General features: G+C 36.2%; 2 protein-coding genes across 5 annotated transcripts in view; one reads left to right on the top strand and one right to left on the bottom strand.

Annotated features, from left to right (window-relative positions):
• KCND3 (potassium voltage-gated channel subfamily D member 3) overlaps window positions 1–16,640 on the top strand; it is a 350,111-nt gene extending 333,471 nt beyond the window's left edge. For 2 of the 3 annotated variants that reach the window (XM_075196247.1, XM_075196248.1), the window contains exons 6-9: window positions 370–462; window positions 8,987–9,043; window positions 10,449–10,696; window positions 12,448–16,640. In XM_075196247.1, coding sequence (XP_075052348.1) covers window positions 370–462; window positions 8,987–9,043; window positions 10,449–10,696; window positions 12,448–12,643 — 594 coding nt within the window. In that variant the 3' untranslated portion in view covers window positions 12,644–16,640. The remainder of the gene's footprint in view (window positions 1–369; window positions 463–8,986; window positions 9,044–10,448; window positions 10,697–12,447) is intronic. The other variant, XM_075196249.1, reaches the window with a different exon arrangement.
• Window positions 16,271–22,394, bottom strand: part of DDX20 (DEAD-box helicase 20) — a 25,999-nt gene continuing 19,875 nt past the window's right edge. The window contains exon 12 of one of the 2 annotated variants that reach the window (XM_075196245.1): window positions 16,271–20,566. In XM_075196245.1, coding sequence (XP_075052346.1) covers window positions 19,407–20,566 — 1,160 coding nt within the window. In that variant the 3' untranslated portion in view covers window positions 16,271–19,406. The remainder of the gene's footprint in view (window positions 20,567–22,394) is intronic. The other variant, XM_075196246.1, reaches the window with a different exon arrangement.

Below are 22,394 nucleotides of genomic sequence, written 5' to 3'. Positions count from 1 at the left end.
TACGGTAACACTCTAAACAATGGTTTCTAGGTTCATACCCTGTTGTAGGCATTTTACATGTGTTAAAAACACATTTTAAACATGAGCCCTAACTATATTCCTTCTATAAGGTCACATACTGCTTTTACAATAGCCTATACTGTATTGTATCTGTAATAAGGCAGCATCTCCTTGTTATAATGTACCTTTTATTAATAATGGAAGGAACCAGTTAGGAGGGATTACGGTGGAAAGATTATCAAGTATATTCTGTCAAAATGTAACCTGTATTTGGACAATCCACTTTACAAGTCAAGCGCAGAACCATCCCGAGACCTTATTTCACACTGGGTTTATTAAGTGTATTAATGCTAAGCTGTGTCTGTTTAGGGCTCCACTGAGGACGAGCCACACATTGGAAAATCATCATCACTGATAGAAAGTCAACACCACCACCTGCTGCACTGTCTGGAAAAGACAACTGTAAGTAGAACACCGACTTCTAATTGTGTCTCACAACGCAGATATGCATTCAATCAGTGCTACACATATCCCTAACTATTTAGAAAAATGTTATTCTAAAAATCAGTGTATTAACAGTGTATACTGCTGCAAAATATGTTATATTGAGATGCATTTTACATGATTAGACACAAACAGAAAGCATTTGTTTGTGTTTGGATTCTCTACATATAACTATTGCTTACAGTGAAAGCAAACTGCTTAAGATAGTCTTGTTTGTCAATGACGTTCAGAAGCCTGTTTAATAAGTTGGGTATGTGTTCTTATAAACAATGATAAACAATAATAGCATTAGGTATACAAAATCCGCGTGTTTTGAGTGATGTATATACAGAGTACTTACATGCTCACCATTGCCAGTTCCCAGAGGCAGTTCTGAGACTTGAAAATTTGTCCTGCACTGTATTGCTAGTTAAACTCTGTTTTCTGTATGCAATTCTCAGTACCTGTTCTCGATTAATTTAAGTGGAATACCCAGCAGCAACAAGTGTCTGGGAATGATATTAAAATGTTAGCAGGTATGCACACTGTGTCCCATAATTATTATTTTTTTACATTTGATTTGCTCAATTGAATTAGTCTTACAAGACTGCCGTCTCTTAACCGAGGCTTATAATAAGGAGAGATCCTTTGAAAGCAGTGAAGTGGAGGTGTCAGTTTTTCACAATTATTCTGTACCAATTGCTAAGGTTTGTTTCAGATTATGTCAAAATGTAAAGCGAGTCACTAATTCTTCTCTATAGCTTTTGACAGTTGTTCCAAGCTTATGCATCCACCCCCATGTTGTGGTTGTACTGTAGTATTTACAAACTGTAAGGATTTAGTGGCCACATCTTAAAGATCTGGCAGTTTGGCAATCATGCCAAATTGCCCAGATCCGAGAGTGCACCATTAGTGGCTGTCAGATAGAGCATCTACGGACAGTGCACTGTAACAGTGAATGAGTAGATGTTTTAATACCTGGTAGCAATATTAGCATAATCAATGATACATTCATTAAAGCACTTGATCAATTTAAAGGCTCCAATATTCTCTATTCCAGATAAAAAGAAACTTTCAAGTAATCAGAATTACATGATCAAAAGCACACAGTGTAACCATATAACGTAGTCACATAACATCTGTGACATTCAGTGTTCTTTTAACTTACAGTGGGAGGTACATCATCATTGATCTAACCACGGAAAACGTGATGAATTAAAAACCTGTTAATATAATTGTTTCCCTTCCCTCTGCCTCAGTGAAGTTAATATACCATTAGTATCCCTGGATAACACTAGTGATGTGTCACAGTTGTTAATATCGAATAAGAAGGACATCCAATACAGGAGTAGAATCTATACATAAAGTCAAGTACCAGACGATGTCTGTTGCAGAAAGGAATACATAAAAAGTCCCACATAATTAGGCTATATAATGAGGTCTGCGAACAAAAATACATTTTAGAGCCATGCTTCTCCTGCTTCTGAACGCATGGCTACACAATGTCCCTATAAAACAAATAAAATAAACATAAAATTGTCTGGTATGTGGAACAATGTTTGTTTTTGTTCTTTCATTAAACCAAGATTGCTTTACGCAGTGCACTGCTGGATGTTCTCGGCTTCTTTTCATTCTCAATATTACATCAGGCAGGAAAATTTATTGCTGGCAAATTGATATAGATAGAAATATATATAGATATAGAGATAGATAGATACATAGATGTAGATATAGAGATAGATAGATGGATAGATAGATGTAGAGATAGATAGATGTAGATATAGATAGACAGATGTAGATGTAGATATAGATATAGATAGACAGATGTAGATATAGATAGACAGATGTAGATATAGATAGATAGATAGATGTAGATATAGATAGATGTAGATATAGATAGACAGATGTAGATATAGATAGCTAGATAGATGTAGATATATATATATATATATATATAGATAGTATAGATATAGATAGTATAGATATAGAGATAGATAGATAGATATATAATAAATATAGATATATAGATAAAGATAAAGATATATATAGTTATAGATATATATAGATATATAGATATATGGATATATAATATTTCTGCCTGTCCATCAGGAGCCATGTTACATCTGTCTTAAAGTGAAAATATCACAGCTGAAAATACATGCATTGTCAGACTAACACACCTAGGGACAGCAACATAAATACCTGCCACTGTAGAGATCATTGATCTATGTCTCCATGGTAACTGCATCCTCCATACTCACTAAAGAGCATGAACCATCTAGAATACTACATATGGCATTTGAGGTGAACAGATTTACCATAGAGATCAATGATCTCTACAATGGTAGGTGTTCTAGCTGTATCCACCATGTGGTGGATGCAGATACTGCATTTGAGACACAGGTTTTGTTTTACCCAGTGTGTACAAATCAATAAAACATGACAATGATTCATAAAAAAGATAACCGGTTATTAGACAGCTTAAAAGAAAGAAGCACAAACTATAACTCCAGACCAAGATCAATGTCTATAACAGGAAGAGAATGTCCCGCAGAACCACCCAGATATATCAGAAAAGACCCTTATAGCTAACCTCAACAATCTGTCTCCAACCAATTTCCTCTTTATAAAGTTCTGTCCACCCCATACACAACACTCAACTCACTTTCAGCCTTAATCATTACTAATAATGGATGTTGTACTGGGCTATTTACCGCTGCTATGTATGATCTGTAGATACATTGAAAAAAGGAAATGAACTTTAATGAACAGTTTTATCATTGTGACATTTACATTATTATATAGCATTGACCGTTAATGCTATATAAATGCTTCATGTTGCAAAAATGTTGTTTGCTTCTAATTCAGTATAAATGAATGAGTTTGCCTGTGTATCTAAAATTGATTTCAGTTTTCTGTATTGTTTTTTTTGCCTTCTCATTAAACTAATTTCTTGCCAGAATACTAGTGAATTGGCTATGTAATACTTTCTACAAATTGGCTCACTGCTGGTTTGAGATTCGCCTACTGAGGAGAAACAAAATCTCTATTTAGACAGCAAATAAATTGGCTGTGCGTAGCAGGAAAATATATAAATGAGGTGATGTGCCAATAAATATTATTAAATGGAAGACAATAACAAACATATGTCTAATATATAATTAAATATGATCTAAATGTTGAAATTTATTGAATTACTTTTGCTTATATTTAGATTTGTCACTTCATTATGCTGCTATTGTGGATACAGTTTTAGTAGCAGACTCTTTATAGACAAAACAACAACAGACATACATGTAGGACAAAAAAGCCCATAGTCTAAATGCTGAAATGTAGGCCCAAAAGAAGCAGTATAATAAACACTATAGGGTAAATTTATCAAGCTGACGTTTTGAAAAAGTGGAAAAATTGCCTGTAACAACCAATCAGATTCTAGCTGTCATTTTGTAGAATGTACTAAATAAATGAGAACTAGAATCTGAATGGTTGCTATAGGCAACATCTCCACTTTTTCAAACCCGCAGCTTGATAAATTTACCCCCAAGTCTTTTCTCCAATATAAATTTGAAACTTCAATTATATTACGATGCTAGTTTTCCTTTGAGATAAACTTAATTTACGTGTTTGCATGGGAGCAAGACCAACTCTGTACCGCCTTCTGACTCATCTTGCATTCATAGCAGCATATAGTATAAACTAGATATCATTTGTTGTGTTCAACATTTTATAAATGCCTATAAACATGTCACTGCAACATTGTATGTTTAGGTTACTGCTGCACTGCTTTAAACATTTATAAAGCCCCTCAGTTATGCATTATTTTTTTTAATAAGTTTGTTTGGCCCATAGTCTGAAAGTGAATTGTACAAAATGCTGTTATGTAGCACTGCATTCTCAAACACATGCTGCAATGTGTTAGAATATGGTAATTTTTTCTCACTCCCTCTGACCAATAATCAAAAATCAGGTTTATGGGAGAATATGGAGGTAATTGACATACCCACTGATTTATAATTCCCAGTGGGTATGGTGTAATAGGGAACATATATGGTGGGTACTCTGATCATTTAGAATTTCCTTTTTTTTCCTCCATGGAATGTGTGCAATATACATGTTTAAGATCACTATTAATTTCCTTATAGTAGAGCTCAAAAGACCATCAAGCTTACACCCTGGCCTACCCTAATTATTATTATTATTGACCATTTTATAATGCACCAATATATTCTGCAATGCTGTACAATATTGCTGTACAATATTGGCAGGTTGCAGCAAATACCAAATAACAAAACAAGAATATAAACCAAAGTAATGTATAGAAATCCCTGCCCAAACAAACTTTCAAATTTACTTTCAAGATATTTGATGAGGTACAAAGTGAGCAGGAGAGGATGAGGCAAAATTCAAGTTCTGAGAAAGTAAAGTAGGAAACTATAGAAAAAACAGGATCAAGAAGCCTATTATCTTTAAAATATCAGTCATATTCAACAATAACCCCTCTTCCACTCTGTTGTATGGGAAGCCCATTTTTTTTGTCTAAAAGCTTTTTACAATTAATTGTTTTTGCCCAGCCTCCAGCAAAGCAATACTATTTAACAAACATATTATATCTGCCTTATTTCTTTTTTTATCTAAAAAGATTGTTTCTTATAAAAATAAATTTTATTTTTGTCATTTAAATGGTAAAACCGAAAGTTCAAATCGAGTTTCTGCTTCTGCGCATGCTCAGTAGAGCAGAACAGTAGCCTCTATGGCCATCTTTTTCTCTGTATCTCTCGGAGCATATTTCTATAAAATAATGGTAAATTACAGCAATCCTTTTTTTTGACACGATAATCATGATGATGATAAATCGGGCCCATAATCATGAAAAATCCAAACCTAAATTGCTTTATCCAAATTATGTTACATAACATCTTCAACTTGTCGGCAAAGTCATAGGAGCTCGGTCACAGGGCATACAATTATGTAATTGCCACAGATTAAATGAAAATGTAGGCAGCTTGTACTTGCGGAGCCCTGCAAGGGTTAAAGTTCAATAAATAACTCAAAAATCAGAATGGATAGAGCACTCCAACCTACTAAATCAATTAAAATGATCAATTATTCATTATTATAATTGTTTAAAATCATTAGTCATGAACACAAACCATCCCTATGGTAGAGCTTATTTTTCTATATTTTTTTTGTATTTTATGATGTATTAATGTTATAAAAATAATAGGTGTGTAAAAGTGAAGTAAAAGAAATGGTGAATATATAGGAGTATAGTAATAACAATACAGATTAGACTAATAGAGCAATATTTTTATTGTATCCTTAGCTCATTGTATAGTTATTTATTCTCATTTTCACTAAATGAATAGAGTATGTTTATTAGCTCCCAATATTTTGCTGATCTGATGTGTTAATCTTCTCCTGACAATCTGTATATGTCACAATATTTGTGTCCAATGTCTTACAATTTAGATATCAAATATTGGCTGTGGTATATGTAAGTTTAGAGGGACTTTATTATGATGTGATGTTACTTATGTGAAAATCTTCAGTGGTAGTTCTTCCTTGTCAAATTTATCTTCACAACAGGAATTATGACTGTTTTACTTGTTAGATCAAATAGCATAGGATCTAAAGAGTAAAGGGATAACGATAAAATCTCTACATTTGAATGTAAGGATTTAACATTATAGTTATCCCCTTACTCTATAGGGGATAATTCCTGTTGAGAAGATAAATTTGACAAGCGAGAAAGAACTACACTGATTTACATGTATTGGCGTAGCAAACATAGAATTGTTTGGTATGTCTAGTGGTTATACAGTCAAATCTGTATTTTAATCACTATACTTCTATATATGCATCTTTCCTTTTTTTCCCCTCCACAAACATTATTTTCATAAAATTAATACATCATAAAATGCAAAAAAAATTTAAATAAGCTCTAAGATAGTGATTGGTTCTGTTGATGAGCAATAATTTTAAACAATGATAATAATAAAAAAAAATATCATTTTAATTGATCTAGTGGGTTGTGTCCTATCCTTTGAATATTCTCATCTTTGAGTTATTTATTGGCTTGATGCTAATGTTTAGGAGCTTCCACTCTCATAACCTGAAATGGTAGGAAGGCACTACTCAGTATTAACAGTCAGACAACTGGTTATAGAGGAAACCACTCTAGTGAAAATAAAATCAATGCTGCAATGCAGAGGTTAAAGTTCACCAATTTAAATTATATTACAGACATTCGCTTCTGACCATTGTGTTCTTTTGGCTAGAAAAAAAACATTCAGAAACGCTAGTGTGACAACAGCAAAACAAAATAGACTTTTTTTTCTTTTTGATAGGTACCAGTAATATTTGTACATTGTATAACATTTCTCAGGTTGGAGCCACTTTTAACCCAGTAACAATGGTTTCCTCAGTAGAGGACAACTTTCTGAGGGCCAATTGCAATATAAAGTCATGACAAAGTTTTGAGAATGGCACAAGTGTTGTTTTTCACAAAGTTTGCTGCTTCAGTGTTTTTAGACCTTTTTGTCAGATGTTGCTATGGTATACTGAAGTAAAATTACAAAGCATTTCATAAGTGTCAGAGGCTTTTATTGCCAATTACATTAAAAGTTTATGCAAAGAGTCAATATTTGCAGTGTTGACCCTTCTTTTTGAAGACCTCTGCAACTCACCCTGGCATGCTGTCAATCAGCTTCTGGGCCACATACTGAATGCCTAATCAGTGCTTGGAGTTTGTCAGAATTTGTGGGTTTATGTTTGTCCACCAGCCTCTTGAGGATTGACCTCAAGTTTTCAATGGGATTAAGGTCTGGGGAGTTTCCTGGTCATGGACCCAAAATTTCAATGTTTTGGTCCCCAAGCACTTAGTTATCACGTTTGCCTTATGGCAAGGTGCTCAATCATGTTGTAAAAGGCATTGTTCATCACCAAACTGTTCTTGAATGGTTAAGAGAAGTTGTTCTTTGAGGATGTTTTGGTACTATTCATTATTCATGGCTGTGTTCTTCGGCAAAATTGTGAGCGAGCCCACTCCCTTGGCTGAGAAGCAAACCCACACATGAATGGTCTTAGGATGCTTTATTGTTGGCATGACACAGGACTGATGGGATCACTCACATTTCCATCTCTAGACAAGCATTTTTCCAGATGTTCCAAACAATCTGAAAGGGGATTCATCAGACAAAATGACTTTACCCCAGTCCTCAGCAGTCCAATCCCTGTACCTTTTGCAGAACATCAGTCTGTCCCCGATATTTTTCCTGAAGAGAAGTTGCTTTTTTGATGCATTCACACCTGCCTGCTGCCATTCCTGAGCAAACTCTGCGCTGGTGGTGTCCCGATCCCGCAGCTGGATGTTCTTGGGTGCCCTGAAGCCTTCTTCACAACTAGTGAACCTCTCTCCTTGAAGTTCTTGATGATCCAATAAATGGTTGATTTAAGTGCAATCTTACCAGCAGCAATATCCTTGCCTTTGACACCCTTTTTGTGCGAAGCAATGATGACTGCACGTGTTTCCATGCAGGTAATCATGGTTAACAGAGGAACAACAATGATTTCAAGCACCAACCTCATTTTAAAGCTTCCAGTTTGTTTTTGTAACTCAATCAGCATGAAAGAGTGATATCTAGCCTTGTCCTAGTCAACACTCTCACAAGTGTTAATAAAAAAATCAGTGACCTGGTACCAGCTGGTCCTTGTGTGGTAGGGCTAAAATGCAGTGGAAGTGTTGTTTTTGGGATACAGTTCATTGTCACTGTCATGGCATATAGGGACTTTGATCAGATGAATTGCAATTAATTTCACTTTTCATATCATTCTGGAGTATATGCAAATTGCCATCATAAAAACTGAGGCAGCAGACTTTGTGAAAAATAATATTTGTGTCACTCTCAAAACTTTTGCCAATTACTGTAGATATCTCTGAACCTCACAATCCAGCTTTAAAATGTATTGGTATGCTTGTCTATGGCAAATCTACCTCTTTGTCTGGGAAGGAAATCTCTAACCAGAAGTGAGGCGATCCTCAAATCAATAATTAGAATTTTTGTTCAAGTATGCAAACTATTGGGAATAAATAGTAAAACATTGTTTTGGAGTACAAGGGAACTTCTTTATTCTCACAAGTCCATCCATTATTAACAGATATACAGGTTATTAGTGTATAAGCTACAATTATTATTTAGCATTAAGAATCACTGAGGTCATGTCACCAAAATATATTAAAAACACATATTTTATTTTGCATAGAATATTCTATTTAATATTTAGATGCAATTAGGGCAAGCAAGTCTATTTGCCAGTGTTCCTTCAATTGGCTTATTAAAGGCTTAGTAAATAACTTTTAAAATAAGCAAACTTGTGATTTTGAAGCATCTCCTTGTTCTTTAAAACCCTGCATGTGCAATTTGGAACGTTGGGGCTGAGAAATGGAATGCTGGAATGTACAATCAATCGTGTTCTTATCTTTTGTTGGCATGTTGTCCTGTAGGGATTGTCCTATCTTGTGGATGATCCCCTGTTATCTGTACGAACTTCCACTATCAAGGTATTCATTTTATTTCTCAATACATGTTTTTAAGTAAGAATGGGCAAGTTCACGTTTTTGTTCCCTCTAATCTATTGTTTTTACATGTTGATTTTATACAAAACCTGTTTGTAGATATAAAATATTTAAATGTTTGCAGTTATTTAAGCATAAATAATATGAAAGCTTTGAGATAAGGCTAGATTGCCACCTGTAATAGACAAAAAAAAATACAAAAAGAAAAACTTCAGACAGTAAAGTTTGTAATAATAAAAATTCAAATAACCATCTGAAGATTTTTGATTCCCAATTGTAAAGCGCTACGGAATTTGCTGGCGCTATATAAATAAATGATGATGATGATGATTCCTGGCAAGTCTGCAGTCTTAGATATATCTAATCTGCTTTCTGAAAAGAGGAATGCATACCTTAAACAACAACTTTCCAGGCACTGCACCAGAAATGAAACCACTGCCACTGCGGGGGGTGCAGCCTCTCCCCATACCCCCCACTCTCTGCTTCTGAGCATGTGTGGGATCTGGCATATGCAGCAAAGCTCATTTTGCTATGGCAACCAGTAATGCAGCGTTCCCTCCCTGCACAGCCTGTTGTGCCACCATGCCTGCGTCCCTGAATGTAGTTTTACTAAATACAAAGAGACTTTGTTTAACAAAAATACTGCCTGGGAGTTTAAAAACTACATCAAAACAGTGAATGTGCCCACTCTTGGTTTTGAGTTGCTTTCTGTGTAACCTGCTCTGAATTGTTATTGTCTAGTCCTGTACCAAAAAGAACTTGTTAGGAATGGTGCTGTACATGGGAATCTGCTCATCCGTGCATTACATTGTCTGGTTTGGCGAGAGAGAACATAGCATTCATATGAATTAATACAATGTTCTAGTAAATGCTATGCAGTAATACTGCACACTAGGCAAAACAAAGATTATTGAACTTTTTAGGTTTATGCGTGCCATAAAATTGAAGTACATTGCATCTTTAATGGTGTTATTTTTACAAAGTCGTAACACATTTCTTCATTCTTCAAAATGACCTGAAATTATATAAGCCTGGATCTCAAAAACTCATTTAAGGCTTGTAAACCTTTCCGACTTTGTCTGACTGCAGACAGAAGCCACGATTGTGCAATAATGGTTTAAAACTGTTTTTCTTAACTCAACCAAAAAAGAGAAAGCTGATAAAAGTATTTCCCAGTAGGCACACGTAATATTTATTAGTAACAGGAGCTGTAAAGTGATGATTTGTTACAGTAGGCTACATTTTGCTAGTTTTGAAGGTTGTTGGTCCTATATGGTAAAGTGATAGAAGTAAATGATGCAGATTCCCAAGTATAGAACAGCTGTACTTTCTGAATTGTCAGTTATAGTATGTATATTGTATTAGACACTAAGACTTTGTTTCTCCACAGAACCATGAGTTCATGGATGAACAGATGTTTGAACAGAACTGCAGAGAGAGCTCCATGCAGAATTACCCATCCAGCCGCAGTCCATCCTTGTCCAGTAATCATGGTCTTTCCACATCTTGCTGCTCTCGTCGGAATAAGAAGACCACACATCTCCCAAATTCCAATGTGCCAGCCACGAGGCTGCGTAGCATGCAAGAACTCAGCACTATTCATATCCAGTGTGGAGATCAACCATCTCTAACAACAAGGTATGGGCAATATATAACAGAAGTGCTTTATGCAGAATCAGAACTAGGGCAGAATGAAACAAAACAATAGATCAATGGAATATATCTGGAGTAAACAAATTCTTACATGAAATTAAATAAGAATTGTGAGCATATTTGTGTTTTGCTGGGAACAATAAAAAAAAGTCATTGTACGGCTTAGTTAGTAAATAGAGCTGTTAGTTGAAGCAATTCTAAATACAACAGGGGACCAGGTCTGAAAGGCAGTTTTGGATATTAAGATGCAATGATGGTATGTACCAATAGATTTTATACATATTTCCAGCAAAGGTAGTAGAGTAGCACAATTAAGATACAATATTATTTGGAATGAATGTTTACAAAATAAAAATCAGTTTGTGTATAATGGCACTAGATACTGCAAATAAAACATGTACACCACTAGTAGCTACATTGATTCCAAGTAATATGGAAGGAGGTGCAACCTGTTCTTTCAGAAGATGAGATTTAAGTCCACCAGTTCTGGCATTCAGACAACTAGCTAGCTTTAGGTGAAAATCAATTTGCAGGAAAATTCATTCTGACAAAGATAATACTAGCACAAAAACCAAACCATGCAAAAGTACACTCTGCAAACCGTATAGGCATATAAATAAATTGGTTATTAATAACATTACACTTCCACCAAGTGTGCATATCTCATGCATTGTAACAAGTACAGTAACATCCATGGATGTATCATTGGGTATCCACAGATCACTCTATTAAGTAAACACATTATTGTTTTGTAATTTGTCTGTCATCAATCTCCTTTTCTACATGTTGAGTAATACAGGGTAACACAGATATAAAAGAACAGTATAAATTGTGCACAAAAGTTGAGTATAAAGACAATAGAACTGAAAAAGTGCAAATTGTACTATGAAAGAGAATGGAACATTTTCAATCCAATATATACTTAAAACAAACATAAAAAGGGAGCTATACCTACCCTTTAATGCAAGCCATAGTAAAAACAAAAATAACAAAAAAACAAAACAAAGTTGGAAAGGAAATTGAGGTATCACCACAACTCCCTTAACCCGTCACAAGGTAGGTAGATTATTGTAATAGAGCGTTTGGAAAGTTAGGGCATCTATGTCTTTACAGTAACTAGTAAAGTAAATAAATAGGGGTAGTTGAGAATGGGAACTCTGTACACACTGCTTTATCTCTTGTAGTGGAAACATTGTAGTAAATGGGAGAATGAAGGACCATTCCTGCTCACTGATATATATATATATATATATGATGTCACTCCAATCTATTAATCTTTAACCTGTATTTAAGTATCCCCTTTCACCTCATTTGTTATGGTGGAAATAAAGAATTGTTTGGAGAACACACGTCAACCATACTGCTGTTTTTACTTGCCATGATATTTTAAATAGGAGGCCCCCTATCTACATTCCTAACATGATTCCGCCTTTGGACAAACTCTTTCTGGGAAAGATTTATTTGTTACAATTATATGTAGTTTCACATCAGTTTACAATGAAAAAATAAATTTTCATTACACAAACTTCAACTGGAATTTAGTTGAGGCTCAAACCACTGACTCTGCTAGGTTTTTTGAACTGTAGCTATCATAGGAAAGAGAGATACCCAGTATGGGAAATATCTTACTAAGAGCCAATAAAAGTACTAAACATCAAAACCTGAATTGTTTTGACCACATTAACTCTTCAGCCTTTTTGTATCTTCTGACAGCTGAAATATCTTCTGTCTTCCAGTCGATCCAGCCTGAACATGAAGTCAGACGATGGCTTAAGATCAAACTGCAAAGCTGCACAGATCACAACAGCAATTATTAGCATTCCAACTCCCCCAGCTTTGACGCCGGAAGGTGAGAATAGACCTGCAAGCCCGCTTGGACGCACCACAAACATTCACAGTACAAGCAACGTTGTTAAAGTTTCCGCGTTGTAAGACAATGTAACTAGCGTAGCGAACCAAGGCTGCCGTATCGTGTCCTTTTTTGCTGCAATAGTGGAATTAGCAGTGAAGAAGTGACAAGCTTCTGCTAAACTTGCCATTTACCACCATGGAAAGGAGATGGAGCACTGGATATATACATACATGTCTATACCCATACATATAGGTGTATGTATATTTTGGATGTTGGCTGCTAGGAAGTTTCATGGCAAGTAGAGGAGTTAACACAAAAGCATATTGACAACACTGTGTCTAAACACCTTTTTTTAAGGTTTTCAGTGGATAATATTTATTCATTAAGAAATGACTAAAAAATTACAAAAATAAAAATATAAAGGGATTGACAAGGATTAGTTTTTGAAGGTTTTGAAAGGGGAACAGGGAAAAACACAAGCAATTTTCTTCTTGTAAGAGAATCTGCCAGCAACCAAAACGACACAATGTTTTGTGTTTCGGAAAAAGTTCGGACAAAGGGGCTGGGGTGGGGTTTGGGGAACCGGTTATAGAAAATTCTATTTTCCTGCATTTTCTGTGAGAGTGGACATTGGACTGTTCAGAGAACAGATTAGCTCCTAGCACATTTTGGATCAGGCACATTGTAGAGGCGAGCACACACTCACAAGTACATACATCTTCCCTTGCTGGTGTTCTTAATTCTTAGATGATTTTGTGTTAGACTTCTAAGTCCAGGCAGTGCAGACTGTGATGTTGTCAGGTATTTTGTCTGTGAAAAAGCATATTTGTGAAGCATAAAAAAAAAAAAAAAAAAAAAAAAAGTAAAAAAAAACAAACAAAAAAAAATTACAAAAATAGCTTTGATAGCATTTAGTTTATACACCATCAATCATTTTCTGCTTTATAGATTCTCATTTCAAAAGCAGAATCCGCTGTAGGTTCTGCATTAGAAACCAAATGTACTGCAAAAACATACTTGGGAATCCCCTCTGGTATTCTAATGGCAAAGAATTCAGGCACACTGAAGTGTTCCTGAGATTTATTCCTTTTGAGTAACCTGGATCTTTGCACTCAGTGTATATAGTGTAAAAGGTTCCTTGGTGTTTTCGCATAGATCTCTTGTGGCACCACCTCAGGTGTTACTGAAATAATAGACTGATGAAACTGCAGTGTGCTGGTATAGTGGACTTTTTATAGATTTGTAAGGCTTAGGGACAGGTATTATCGTATTCATCCATCCATACAAAATGCTTCCCTGCCTCTTTAGACATCGATTTAATTAAACTAGGACTAATAATCAATGTTTCGCTTTAACACAGGCTGACAAGCAACCACTAAAATCAAAATCTCACAAACCCTGATGTTTTACCTTATATACTGAGTGACGGGGAGCATCATTTGTACTTTTGTTACCCATTGGATAGGTGTCATTGTACTTCTCTTTTTGCAGTGGCTGCCACTGCTGCATAAAAGTAAAACGACTAAGGATCGGTGCCATTTTCATTTTATTCTGCACAGTACAGGAAAATGGTTATTTGGACATTTGTGTTCTAGAAGAACTATTACCAAGGTAGAGACATGTATTGTACAAAATACATACATTTCCCAGCAAGCATAGCAAACCATGGGCACCGCACATACCCTGCATACGTTAGCACTGCAGCAACTATTCAGTTCACAATCGGCAGGATAGAAGTTACAACAATTGTAGTGACAAACAGAAATTTAGGTCAGTAGTTTTGACCCTAGAAATGTCAGTCACAGCACAGAATGTTCGTTAAATGTCGCTTATATTTATGGAAAGTATCTTGAATTAATAACAATAGTACAACCTACTGCAGCATTATGATCATGTATACTTTTATAGAGCAATGTATAAATCCAAAATGAATACCCATAAGTGTAGACACGTGCAAATATATAGTGAATTATGTGAGGTTAAATTTCCTCTCCAGCTGCATTTGTAGGATCAGATGGTTTTCTGTTCACTATTAATGGGATATGCCAATTTCTAAATAACTGTTTCCAGTCTAAAAGGTACTACCAAGTTTTTTTTGTTTTTTTTAAATGAAAACGGGTATTGTACAGCCCCATGTTTAAATTGAAAGACTATTACAGCTTCACACAACTTTAATTGGTTTTGTACATACCTTCAACTTTTACTAAATACACTGCTTACTTTTCGGCAATCGTCCGTGTCACTTTATAGGGCCAATTCAATTAGCAGTCAAGCAAATTTTTGCTCATTCCTCTCCGAGGGGTGAGCAGAACATAATACAATACAATACATAAACATCACAAAGAAAAACATGCTACAACATCACCTTAAAGGCAAATTGAATCAGCCCCCTATATCTGCAAGGCAGAGACAATTTTTGTTGCTCTTGAACGCAACACAACTCTACCCTGCACACTGAATCCATAGAGAAGCTTTGTGTCATACTGAAGGGCAACAAAAATAAAACCTCAAGATTAAATACGTTGGTACAAAACACAGAGATCAGTTGGAAAGAAAAAGCAATGTATTTAGTAAAAAAGGTAAATTGGGCCTGCACAAGCCAATAAGATCAAGTCACCCGAAAACACAACACCCACTACAATATAATTTCAAATTAGAGATAATTTGCTTTGTAAACAGACAAGATAGCTTCTTCAATGAGTATATTTGATGTGCGGTAACTCTACCAGAAAAAGCTGACCTTTTGCAGTCGAGAAAATCAATTTTTCACTTACATTCCTTATATGTATGTTTTGTCTTAATGTAAAATCCACTGATACTTGTTTCCTGCTTTTCCTGGCTTGAAATCCAGGCCAAAGCCAAACACAAGTTCACCAAGCCAACATATAACAGTGTGTGTTACTCAAATCAAAGCAGGGATATTCTGTAACTCTCTTTCCCTTTTGGATTACAGGAATTTGTCTTTTTTTTGCTATAAAACAATCTGTTCGCTCTCTCCTACATAGATATCATACGTAGCATGGCCTCATTTCTGTTAATTGTCATAGGGTGGGTGTGGTTTATTAGTGAATTGTTCCTGTCATCACTATGTTAACATTCTAATTTGCATACATCAGGGTATCGTGTGACAATCAAATTGCCACTACTTCAGTTTAAAATGTCAAGTGGAGGTGTGAAACGATGAGCATCGATCTACCCTTTTCAGGGAGTACATTACTAAGATGGGTAATGCAATCTCTGCAGCAAGCGTGTTTCTTTCGTGTGTGAGTTACGAGATAAAATTTGCACAAGAAGCATTCCTTTCTTTTGACATGTAACTTCTCCAGCAGTGAAAGACAATTGAGAGCCAAAGACATTTGACTGGACTTTTCCTGACGAGCAGAACAAAAATATATTAGAACTGCATGTCCCAAGATGCAATGTGACGTAAGAACGCACGGGACAAAAAACAAAATCCGTCAGACATTTCTGCAGAGCTCACTGCCATTCTCCTTAGTGTTTTGGAGGTTAATCCATATCCCACAGAATGAAGAGCAGTCATTCCCAACAACTATTTTGTGGATACATATGTGTAGGTTTGGCCTAAAGTAGGCCCTAGAAATGTTGCATAGCTGTGTAAAAGATAGAATTGTTTTAAATGTTTCAATGTAATTGTTCTATTCTGTGTCTTTTCAGAGGTTTTCATTTCTTGACATAACCATCTGTGTTTTTGTTTTTTTAACATATGGCAGAGCCCATTCTCTTTGTTGTCTTTGATTGCAAAATCTGTTCTCACGATTGCTTTATTTTTTATCATTACCAATGAGCAAAGCAATTACCAGGCAATCAATATGTACCAATACAAGAAGTACTGTATAATAATTAAGAAGAAAAACTACAGGTCAGATCTTCTAGTGAGGAAAACAAAAAGAAGAAAATGTATCATTTCTTTCTTGCAGCTTAAACCCTGTTGTCTTCTTTTGAAATGTAGTGCATATGTTAAATTGTATATAATTTGCAGTAATTTGTCTTGTGCCACTGCTGTAACTAATATATCCAATCCGGATTAAAGTCATTATGTGCCACACATGGACTATATATGTTTTGAGTGCTCATTAAACAATTCATAGGCAAGGTTGAGGAAAAATGATTAGCAATTCTACATTGTCATTTTACAAAAACAGATTAAAAAATACATAAAGTTAATTTATCTAAAATATCCCCAAGTATTTTGGCTTTTCCAGAATTACTGGTTATGGTAGACCAGTCGTCCCCTGTTGCTCCCTAAATGTTCCAGTGTCTCTCACAGCAAGGGAGAATGGTTTGGTTGGGTTGGTACCTATTACAGTCTGATTGGGACTATGCAAGTTTGTAGTCTGGAAGTCCCATGGCATTGGTCTTCTCAATTTTCAGAAGTAGAGAAGTTTGCACAGTCATCTGCATGAGTTTTCGTAATTGCTCCAATGTGTTTTTTCCAATCTGACAAATGTGCTATCCAAGACATGTAACACAATATAACATTGTTGATAATAGAGCCAATGCTATAGGGGTTACAAATATGAAGAAAATATACAGTACATGGCTACCACATCCCAGGACACTATAAGAATGTCTGGTCATTGAGAAGTTACGTGAAGAGCAACCGGCTTGCTTCTCTATATTGTCAAATAACTCAAGGGTGACTTCTAATATCTCTTAATCTACAGCAGGAGTTATGTTATTCAAAATGGACAGTTACAATAACAATTACACATGCATACTAACATCAAATGGATACGGACTGCGATAAGTAAGATCACTGTTCACAGGGGTGGTAACATCAAAAGGATAAATAAAAAAATTGTCATCCTTTTTTTTTTTTTTAATTGTGCCCAGAATAGTGTATTGTGATGTGTGTGGCGTAGGAGGCCACAGAGACAGGTGGGTATTTAAAAAGTTACCACCCCTAAAAACTTTAAAGCCAACACGTGTTACATATACTGCTATATTAGTGAATTGTGACACCTGATTAGGTCTTGGATAATTAATGCATTTTAAACTTTGTTTATAGGGGTACTCGTATTACTTTTGGCTGCTGACAATGGAGCAGCTAGGAGGACCAATATTAGTTCATAAACAAATGAAGACAAATTACTAGATTACTCACCCACAATACAATAAACTCTTTACATTTCATCAGGGAAATATTCTAAAACTTGAACAGCGGATTATGGGTCAGCTGGAGTTCTGGTTATGTACCTGTGGTAAGATTAACAGGAAATACATTAAACAATATATATTACATTTATACATTTTCTATGCCCTATAGAGAGGTGTATAGTATCAAAATCTTGGCTGGGTAACCTCAACGGACATTACAGACTAAATCATATACAGCCTGTAAGGAGCTGTATCCTATCAATACTAATCAGCATCTGAATATATGTAGACTTAACTAGCTTTAATATTTATTTTATGGTGTGCTATAAAATATACGTTTTAAAACATTTTCAAAACATACAGCTAATATTTAACATGTACAATACAAAAATTAAAACATTGATTAGTTACTTTGCTGAAGTGTAAAGAATCAATTAAGTTCATGGTTTTCACATTAAAGATAGTAGATCTAGTACAGACCACAAATAAAAGCCTTGTTTGCTTATATTGTTGATCATTAAAAGCACACACGCAATATGTATAAATAAAACAGGCTTACCTTATGGAGATGATTAAAAACCACCCTTACATTTTGCTGATGTTTTAGAGAAAAAAATAAATCAATGCATAAATGTCAAAAACAAAATTTATTCATGAGTTATGTCATTGGTAAGTTGGCCAACATAATATTTCTAAAATAGTGAAAAAGCATATTAACATCAAATAGCAATTATGATTGCATCATGTCCTGGTAAAAATGCACATAGGAGAAAAATCTATTAACACAGTGCAGACTAATCACATAACTAAACTGTTAATTACTGCTTTAGATTATTTACTGAACAATAAGAAGTTTGCAGCCATGAAAGCAATCTGGAATTATGACAGCAGTATATTGAAACCAGACTACTGGAATTAAAGCAAGTGCAACAATGGACTAACTAAACACATCACAGCAATATCATAATAATAGATTAATAAAGGATTGCTTTTCCTTTTTGAACAGAATGTTATTTTTAATAATTGATGAAGCACCAGTATTCTACAGAAAATACTTCTTTCCATTCTATGAAGATTTTGCAGCCATCTTAAAGTGGATTGATCAATACGCATCTGCACTGGAACAAATATCATTGTAAGACAATAATTCTTGAAATATCTACTTTTCTAAGATATTATTTACTTCACTATCAATCTCCTTTTCATGTCATAGTTGTATTCACCCTAATAACAGTGGCTTTCTATGTAAATGAAAGAGGAGACAGCAGGCAGATAATTTAAGAGATCTCTCTCTCATGGTAGCATTGGGGATGTATAAAAAAAAAAGTTAAGGTAACTTATGCTTTTTACACCATTACCTAGATTATACATTATTTAAATGTTTAAAAAGGCACTAAATGCGCATTGTTACAGGACTGGCAGACAGTTGTTTTTTTTAACGCAAAGACTTTAATATGTATTTTTCAGTACAAGATTTGGGAATGATATTTATAATTGTTTTTTTTTTTTTCTTTTAACCATAATAAACCAGAGTATCTTTACCTCCTTCCTCAAGCATTCCTATTGGTCAACCACTTGCCTAACCAAGGATTCAACCTAATTATATGAACCATTAGGTCAAATGGTTGACTTTTGTAAAATTGCAAGAGGGTTGAGATAATCAAACGTAAAGGAAATGAAAAATATTTCATGAATGAAAATGGCTATTTCTTCATTTAGGAAGGGTCATGGCTTTAGCATTTCATGGAGGTAGACAGAGTGCATATGGTATGCAGACATCCAGTTTGAGCACTTGTAGACATTCCTATAATAGGAATTTGAAATTGCAGAGTGGTATGTCTGCCATGCTTGATAATATGATCGCCAATAGTCAGCATAGCTCATGGTGCCATATGGAAACCCACTGGGGTTCCCATAGTCCAGTTGGTACATGTCATCCTGAGTTTCCTGGCACAGCTCTCTTCTGGACAGGTGGGTTACTTTTTTACTCCGTTTTCTAGACTTTTTGACATTATTGAAAACTGGCTCTTCTCCAAGATAACCATAGGCTTTGACCAAGCTTGCCGGCTGCACATCCTCCATGGACGCTGGAAAATCATCTACATTTGGCAGGCAAACAGCAGCCCCAACTGACCCTACAGCTGAGACATTTTGGCAAGAGTTTGACAGTTCCATAGACCTTGGCTTTTCCGACGAGTGGCTGGATTCTTCACTCTTGTCTTCATTCTCTGCCGAAGAGCTGGATGAGCTACTATCGTCATGCTCAACACCTGAATTCTCGCTGAAAACACATTTTTCCAAGACATTCCCTGCATCTAAAGGCATATCAGCAGTATTATTTTCTTTGTATGGGTTTTTGACTGTATTTTTGTCTGCGTGCTTTCCAGCGTCTGTATAGACACGGATGATCTCTACATGTTTTTCTAGACCTTCCTTAATGAAATGTTCGTAGTCTTCAACAAGCTCAGCAAAGGATGATGTACAGACTACAGGACGTTTGAAAGAAGATAAGCTTGGGATTTTAGGAAGTGCTGGATTTTTATCCAGCATATCCTGAATTTTACTGTCACTTCTTAGGCTTTCCACTGGCTTTTCTGCTTTTCTAGTTTTATTTAGCTTCTTAGGTTGGTTAGTAGTGTCCACATTTACCCATTCCTGCTGACTCTCTCTCTCTGTAGGCTTATTTTTGGTCACTTTTTTCTGCTTATATAGAGTAGATTTCTTGCTTGTAGACATTTCTGTTAGAGGATTTCTACTGAAAACATCGTTTTTCACCGTATCATCTGGTTTGCCTTCAGAAGTTAAAGCTTGGGATGTGGCCTTCACCGACGTAATCTCAACATCCCAGTCACATGCTTCCTCTATAAGCCCATCTGGAATTGGATCTGTACAGAAATAAAATATATTATCATTTTTAATTTCAACAACTTTCTAGAAGAAATGGTGCATTATTTGCAAAAACTGTAAGTGTGCCAATATTTTCAGCAACAACTATACATTATGGAGACCTATACATTGTTCCACTCACTGCAAACTAATCGTCTTTTACAATCAAAGGGGAACACTGGAAATACTGGGTACAGAAGTGCAGTACAGGAGCTTGTACACTTTAAATATCCCTCAAAAAGTTAAAAGCTCCTACCCAGACAGGCTCCCGGGACTAAAAAAATAAAATTAAGTGCCCTGCAGTACTGGGCACTTATTTTAATGGCTGCTATTGACGGCTGCTATTTTGTTTTGTTTAAAACCAGTTAAATTTTTTTTTTAACCCTCCATATTCTGGCTGGCATCCACACAACCATGGACAGTGGGGTGGATGTCTGGAGTGGGTTTAGGAGGTTCCATGTTTGGTACCTGCTCATGACTGCTACCAACATGGGACCACACACTGGAAGCATGGCTTACAGGTAATGGGCTCTTCTCTCTTCTTGTAGAGTGAAGCCAATCTTAAGTTGCAGTCAGTCACCGGCACCTGTACAGGAGGATGGGCTGCATAGTCCCAAGCAGCTGCTTCTCCTTTTGTGACAGGAGGGTGTTGTGTCTGTTTTGTAATTCCACATCCACCTTGGGATTTTGCTCTATGGTTGTCCGCTCTATTTTCTCTCAACTCGTGGTCATGTTTGGAAAGGGGAATACATCCAGGATTAGGCCTGCCCGTATGACATCAGCAAGGCTGTTTGGCTCTAAGTGCCATGTTAAATTGCCTTGTGCCCATTATCGGATGGATGACCTATGCATGGCATGCGAAGCAGAGGGCCAGCAGCTACACCCACCTGTGGGGATTCCCACCGAGATGGCAGAGCCAACCTTGGCTATATCCTTAGCCCAGTCTATTGTGAAGCTTATCCAGCTCACTTAACATGAAAATGAGTCGAATAGGGATTCCTCCTCCTCTGCCCCTTCCATGGGAGCCTTGCAGAGCGACACTTCCTCCCCTGGGACACACAATCATGGGCCTTCATGCCCCTCCTCCTAACAAGCTGACTTGGGACAAATGTCAGTCAAAGTCTGTGGAGTGTCTGGTTCAGGTGTCCTCTTCCTTAGAAAACATTATGGAATCCGCCACCATGTTAGAACGTGAAAGCGCTGGCTTCTGTCGCTTCTTCAGTCTTGAGGAGGTTCAGACCGACTTTTCTTCCCAGGAGAAAAGCGGGGTGGCTGTAGTCTCTAAACCTGACGTTTTCTTGTGCCCGGTTAAGGACACCAGCAGGAAGTAAAGAATTTAGTACAAGCCATCTGGCAGACACCAAATGTTCCGGATAGTCGGAAATCTGTGATTTCCAACAATTTGCTGTTTAAGAAGAAGAACAAAAAAATTGAATGCAACCTGCAGAAGACCTAAAACCTACAAATCATGCTTGGTCCACGCTTCGCATAAAGGTCCTCCAACCGAGGGGATTCCAATCTGTCCCCAGATGGAATCAGAGAAACGGATTTAGCGAGAGTGTAAAAATCCTCTTTTCTATTTCATCCTATCTGGGGGACACTGCCATCATGGAGACTTTCTAAAGCAGCCCTCTTAAAGGAGAGACTGCTTTGACAGCCCGGCACGTACGTAGAGCACTACGGCCAAAACTGGCGTCTGCCGACGCAAAAGGTATTGAATTGGTAAAATTTAGTAAAAGTATGGACCAAGGACCAGGTGGCTGCTCTGCATAACTGGTCCACTGAGGCTCCTTTTCGCACAGCCCAAGACGCCCCTGCAGAACAGGT

This window comes from Mixophyes fleayi, chromosome 2 (assembly GCF_038048845.1).
Source record: "Mixophyes fleayi isolate aMixFle1 chromosome 2, aMixFle1.hap1, whole genome shotgun sequence".
NCBI classification, from domain to species: Eukaryota; Metazoa; Chordata; class Amphibia; order Anura; family Limnodynastidae; genus Mixophyes; species Mixophyes fleayi.
Note: the sequence above shows the minus strand (reverse complement) of the source record. Positions and strands in the feature narration are given on the sequence as shown.